The sequence below is a fragment of the Acanthisitta chloris genome, unplaced genomic scaffold (assembly GCF_000695815.1).
Source record: "Acanthisitta chloris isolate BGI_N310 unplaced genomic scaffold, ASM69581v1 scaffold4781, whole genome shotgun sequence".
NCBI classification, from domain to species: domain Eukaryota; kingdom Metazoa; phylum Chordata; class Aves; order Passeriformes; family Acanthisittidae; genus Acanthisitta; species Acanthisitta chloris.
Window position 1 is genome coordinate 33,635 of NW_008657539.1, and position 6,284 is coordinate 39,918.

The 6,284-nt window shown below is 53.5% G+C and overlaps 1 protein-coding gene across 1 annotated transcript in view; it reads left to right on the plus strand.

The window, feature by feature from the left end:
* Window positions 1-1,028: 1,028 nt before the first annotated feature.
* NCAM1 (neural cell adhesion molecule 1) overlaps window positions 1,029-6,284 on the plus strand; it is a gene marked incomplete at its 5' end in the record, with an annotated part of 45,168 nt that continues 39,912 nt past the window's right edge. Inside the window, 7 exons of the mRNA XM_009084742.1 lie at window positions 1,029-1,103; window positions 1,647-1,865; window positions 2,570-2,713; window positions 3,494-3,631; window positions 4,069-4,186; window positions 4,884-5,053; window positions 5,909-6,051. Of these exons, the coding sequence (XP_009082990.1) occupies window positions 1,029-1,103; window positions 1,647-1,865; window positions 2,570-2,713; window positions 3,494-3,631; window positions 4,069-4,186; window positions 4,884-5,053; window positions 5,909-6,051 (1,007 nt within the window). The remainder of the gene's footprint in view (window positions 1,104-1,646; window positions 1,866-2,569; window positions 2,714-3,493; window positions 3,632-4,068; window positions 4,187-4,883; window positions 5,054-5,908; window positions 6,052-6,284) is intronic.

The window sequence follows — 6,284 nt, forward strand, 5'->3', positions numbered from 1 at the left end:
AGGACAGGGCTCAGATGAGTGTCTTAGGCCAGGAGAGGCTGCAGTAAGCCCCTTGCTGTTCCTCAGGAGCTGCAGGGATGCTTTACCATCCCCTTCTGACAGCAGCCCACGTGTGACCACAGCCAGAGCTCTGCTCTCACTGGAGTCTTGGCTGGGGGTTGTTGTGTCCCAGGCTTTGGGGCTAGAACAGCAGCATTTATCAGTGCAGCCTGCCCAGATCTGCTGAGAGTAAAAGTAGAGAGGTGATGTGGAGCTTGCATTGTGATTATCTTGTGTGGAGCTCCACTGGCTCCCATTAATTGCTTCCAGTTTGCTTAGGAAGAGAAGTGCTGTGTCAGAATGGTTGTTGGCCCAGGGAATGTGCTCAGAAAATCCTATTAGCTCTGTCTTTTTTTACCCAGGGCAGGCACTGCTCCTTCAGCTGTGTGCAGCCACATACTTGGTGTCTGACCCCCCAGTCCATATGTTTCCCAAGGACTTCAAGGAATGTTGCCATTGGCACGTCCAGTCAGGTTTGTTGCCTAAACACCCAGGTGTGTTTGGCAGCTAAAACCAGCACCTCTGTGGTCTGGAGGTAAAATTAGCTGCTGTGGGAGAAGGATTTACATGCACTACAGCCTGAGACACAGAGGGTGTGTTGGAAAGAAAACCTCTTCGCTTTGGCGTCCTCAAATTCAACTTGACCTGGCCTTGTTAGGCCACAGATCTGCAGCAGAATTAAGCTATAGCTGGAGGAAAGCCAGAATCCAATTACATTTTCTGCCTAATGGGTCATCATTTATGCAATGAAGGAGGCAGTGATGTTGCTGGGGGAAAAGGGCACTGGGCATGCATGGGGTGTGCACTGGGAAGGGCTGTGAGGGATTGTTCATACCAATGTCACTCAGACCAGGAGCTAAGGGCTCGACTGGACTCTGCTCTGCCCTTGGATAGACTCAGGGGCTGTGGGGACTGGAAGGCTGCAAAGCTTTTTGCTGAAGACCATTCCTGTTGTCTAACCATCTTGTGTGTGCTCCTTTCCTTTCCAGCCTCTCTACAAGTGGACATTGTTCCAAGTCAGGGGGAGATCAGCGTTGGAGAATCCAAGTTCTTCTTATGTCAAGGTGAGCGATGGCTTGAGGCACCAGTTGGGTCGAACTCGTTAGTGCCAGTGCTTTCAAAATTAAAGGACAGAATCATAGGATCTTCAGGGCTGGGGGAGACCTCTAAGATCATCGAGTCCAACCGTTGACCTGTCACTGCTGGAATCCCCAAACTATATACTCTAATGCCAGATCCAGATGCCTCTCAAACACCTCCAGGGATGGTGACTCCACCACCTCCCTGGGCAATATCCCAGTGTTGAACACCTTCACAGGGAAAACATTTCTCCTCACATCCAATCTGACTCTGCCCTGGCTCAGCTCTAGGCCATTCCCTCTAGTCCTCTCCCTGCAGCCCTGGCAGGACACACATCCCTCACCTCTCTCCAACCCTGTCAGGGAATTGCAGAGAGCCAAGAGGTCACCCCTGAGCCTCCTCCTCTTCTGTTCTCCGACAAGTGTTTTTGTGATGATGTTGTGGGGTCAGCTAAAGCCCCTCGAGCGACAGGACCCGCACTGAGCACTGCAGAGCTGGGAGCTGATCTCAGTTTGCTCTCCCCACAGTGGCAGGGGAGGCCAAGTCCAAAGACATCTCGTGGTTCTCGCCGAACGGGGAGAAGCTGACGCCGAACCAGCAGCGCATCTCGGTGGTGCGGAACGATGACTTCTCCTCCACCCTCACCATCTACAACGCCAACATCGACGACGCTGGCATCTACAAGTGTGTCGTCAGTAGCCTGGAGGAGGGAGACTCCGAGGCCACCGTCAACGTGAAGATTTTCCGTAAGACAGAGGCTCCCAGGCTCTTTCCTCTGGGCTTCCTTGCACGTGGGTGAGGCAAGATTAGGGAGGAAACCATTGCACCTTCCTAGGAAAGGCTGTTGGTAAAGGGGAAGAAGGAAGGTGAAAAGAGAGGGGATGTTTAGAAGATGCTACTTTCTCCTTTCTTGGTGGTGAGGGGTAAGTGGGAACTCTAGGGCCTTGGCTGGTTAGGGCATTGCCAGCACATCTGCTGCTTCAGGGCTTCTGAGACAGCACAGCAAGGGGTGGAGGAGAAGATTCTGGGGCTTCAGAAGTGTCTGGGAGGAGTGGCAGAGAGAGCAGCTGTGGTGGGTGACAGACGTGCTGTGAGACAACACTAGTGTTCAGCAGAGACACCCACACATTGAGCAGGTTTATCCTAACCATCAGCGTGTTGTCCAGCAGAGCCCTGAGAGCAGCTTGGCCTTCCTGCTGGGAAACTGAGCAGCTCCAGGTTCACATTTTGCACTGTGGGGTGTTCAGAGTACTGATCTGAGGGGCAGGACTGGGAAGTGGAGCTCGGGTGGGGCACTGCACTGGCAGACACTGCTTTATCCTCAGGAGTTTGGTGATCTCTAGGGGTTTTGGGGTCCTCTGGGGTTTCTTTGCTTCCCTCAGGCTGAGGCAGGAGCACAGCTGGGCGTGCTGAGAAAGCTACAGTGACTTTCTCCCTCCCTTGTTTGCAGAAAAGCTGATGTTCAAGAACGCTCCCACCCCGCAGGAGTTCAAGGAGGGGGATGATGCTGTGATTGTGTGTGATGTGGTCAGCTCTCTGCCTCCCACCATCATCTGGAAGCACAAAGGCAGGGATGTTATCCTAAAGAAAGATGGTAAGGTCTTGGTGCTCATCCCCTCAGGGGTCAAATGTCCATCTGTCATCAGGGTCTAAGGCTCACACACGGAATGGTCGTGGGCACAAGGGGAAGGAGAAGCAATTTGGACCTGGCACTAGGTCTTAAGATGTGAATGTAGTTACTCCAGGTGCTGTGGTTTGGCAATGGCAGGGCAGCAGTGCTCCCACAGAAATGGCCATTGGGCTTTGACACTGGAAGAGCCCAAGCAGTGCTAGAAAACAAACTCAAATCAGCAGTGCCATGAGACAGAAAAGCTGCATGTCGTGTCTCTCTCCAGCCTTCCTGAGCTAAAGGGGCTGAAAGCTCCTTGAAGAACCTTTCCCTTTCCTTCACACTGCCATGCCCATGGGGGCACTGCTGGCAGAGGGGACTCTGCACCCTGACCCCAGCTGAGTTTGGTGCCTCAGCTCCTTCCCACCCCTGCTCACTGCAGGCACAGGGGGGTGAGGCAGAAAGCCTTGAGCTCTGCCACCCTCGGGCAAGGGGTGAGTCCCACATTGCCTGGTACTGATCAGATGTAAACGTATTTCTGTGTATTTCTCTGCTCATCTCTGAGTCTTCACACAGCACAGTGTGTCTGCTGCCCACACGTGGATTTCCTTCTTGGCAGTGTCAGGCCCAGTTACAGCAGCATCTCCATTTACCAGTGGGAAGGGACATGTTATCCACTAAGCCTTGTCTCAAGCCAGGAGGAGCAGAACCTGCAGTGATCTTACCTGAGGATCCTTGGGTGAACCTTCCTTTTGTCTCTTCTAGTTCGATTCATAGTCCTGTCCAACAACTACCTGCAGATCCGAGGGATCAAGAAGACGGATGAGGGCACGTATCGCTGCGAGGGAAGGATCCTGGCACGGGGGGAGATCAACTTCAAGGACATCCAGGTCATCGTCAATGGTGAGCAGAGGGAGCAGGGCAGGGCTGTCACTCCCTCCAGGCTGCTGCTCGGCACCTTCACCCTCAGGATTTCCCATCAGTGTACTCCTCTCTCCCTGCTGTGTCACAAAACTATCTGTGAGACTGAGTGATTGTTTCCCAGGTGTTTACAGGGAATTGACATGTCAAGAGAGACCTGAAGCAATGCATGACTCAAAGTGAGGAATTGATCTTGTGGTTTTGTCCACAACACTGTTGGGTTTTTTTCATCTGTCTCCTCACCCTTTGCTCCCTGTGCTGATTCCTCATGCAGCAAACCTGCAGGTGATGGTGGAAGGGTTTGGATTCCTGGTGCTGTCTGTGTGTCCTGCGGAGGTGGACAGAGAGCCTCCCAGAGCTGCCTCTAGCTCACACCTCCTGTCCCTTCCCAACTCTACTGTGGCTTTCTTCTCTTCTAGTCCCTCCCTCGGTGCGTGCCAGGCAGAGCAGTATGAATGCCACTGCCAACCTCAGCCAGTCTGTCACCCTGGCGTGTGATGCTGATGGTTTTCCTGAACCAACCGTCACGTGGACCAAGTAAGATGCTGTGTGCATGTCCTGGTTCTGTGTGAGCATGGATGTCCTCACCAAGGCTGGAGGGGAAGGAACTTTTAAACTGGAATAAGATAGTGCTTTTTGTCACAGAAGAGTGGCCCCAGAACTGAACTGGAGTCATCTGCTGCGGGTTAGCAGCTAGCACACAGCCCACTCAGAGCGGGTGGGATGGGGAAGAGAATCAGGAGGGGGAAAATACTTGTTGGTTGACATAAAGACAGTTTAATAGAGAAAATAAAAGCTGTGCATGGAAGCAAAGCCAAACAAGGAATCCCTTTGCTGCTTCCCACTGGCAGCAGGTGGAGGGTGTGCCTGGCTGTGTCCCCTCCCAGCCGGTGGCACTCCGGGGTCAGTGGTACAGCCTCCAGGGACACTGTTCTGGAGGTTGTGGAGCTTTGGTGCAGATTATGAGGACAAGGGGGATTGCTGCAAGGACCCTCAGTGGTGTCACAGCCCTGTGGTGTGTGGCAGGAGGTGAAAGGATCAGCTGCCAAGAGCCCTGAGGCAGGAGGGGTTGGGAGTGGATGCAGATGTGAGCTTCCAGCCCGTAGGGACGGGAAGAAGTGCTGCTCCCTCTCAGCAGGAGGAGGTTCAGAGCAGCAATGCAGTTCTAGCATTGATAAGCCCAAACCAAACTCTGCTTTGACTGCCCAACACAGCCCCTGTGCTCTGCCCCCAGGGATGGAGAGCCCGTGGAGGAGGCTGATGATGTGGAGAAGTACAGTTTTAACTACGATGGCTCCGAGCTCATCATCAAGAAGGTGGACAAGAGCGACGAGGCCGAGTACATCTGCATTGCTGAGAACAAGGCTGGAGAGGCAGATGCCACCATCCATCTCAAGGTCTTTGGTAAGCAGCTCTTGCTCTCCCCAGCCCAGCCCACCAGGGTGTTGTAGCTCACTGCTCCAAGCTGCAAGTAACCTCCCTATCCCAGGCAATGCTTGATGTGGTTTGTGTGGAGCTGCTGCTTCCCCGTGTGATGCTGTGGCACCTCTGCCATCCTGTGTGTGTCTGACACGTCCCAGCTCCTCCTGGGGAAGGGAAATACAGTCCTGGACAAGGGCAGAAGTGGTGTGATGACATTCTGCTACCTGAAATACCTTCCAGGCCCAGAGGGCTGAACCCTAATCCCCCCCAAGCTGCTGTTAAAAGAGCTTTAGCCCTTCAGTGGGGCTTTGCAGTATCTTGGAGAGGTTGGTGAACTTTACCCCACCCCTGTGTGAGCTGGAGAGGGAGGTGAACTTTACCCCACCCCTGTGTGAGTGACCTCAGGCTTGTGGGAATGAATCAGCAGCTTTCCTGCTTTCCATGAATCTGGGAGTGTTGAGGAATATAATTCTCCCTGTCCCATATGCAGCCACTTGGCAAAGCTGCTTATCAAAAGGCTAATTTGGGGCAGAGAAAGTAGACAGAGAGGTGGAAGACTCAGCTGGTAATCCCAGGGCCTGATCTTTTGTGCACTGTGAAGTGGGTTCTGCTTTGAGTAATAAACCTCTTCAGTCCTCTCTTACAAGCCTCAGGGTAGCAGGAGTGGGTTCTAGTCCTGTAAGGGGGTGACCTCTCCAATGTTTTGGCTCCTTTCTCACGTGGCAGTAAACTGGGCACAATTCCCAAGCCTTTTCCCCCAGTGTTTCTTGTTTCAAGCACTGCTGTTGGCACCTTCTGAGCCCCAACTGAATGAAGGTTGCTCTTCCTCCTCCCCAGCAAAACCCAAAATCACCTACGTGGAGAATAAAACAGCCATGGAGCTGGAGGATCAGATCACACTGACCTGTGAGGCCTCTGGGGACCCAATCCCTTCCATCACCTGGAGAACCTCCACCCGGAACATCAGCAACGAGGAGAAGGTATGACCCTGCCCGTGGTGTGGGGCTGGGGTCACTCAGCCTGTCTCTGCCTGCCCCTGCTGCATGAGAGCCACACGTGGTGCACGGGGAGCTCCTGGGGTTGTCCTCTCTAGCCAGGACACGTGCAGTGCTGCACACAGTGTGTGCCAGAGACTCAGCTCCACGCCTGGAGCACCACCACACGTGTCCTTGGGAAAGAGCCACCTCAGTCTAGAGCACCTGAGGATATGCTT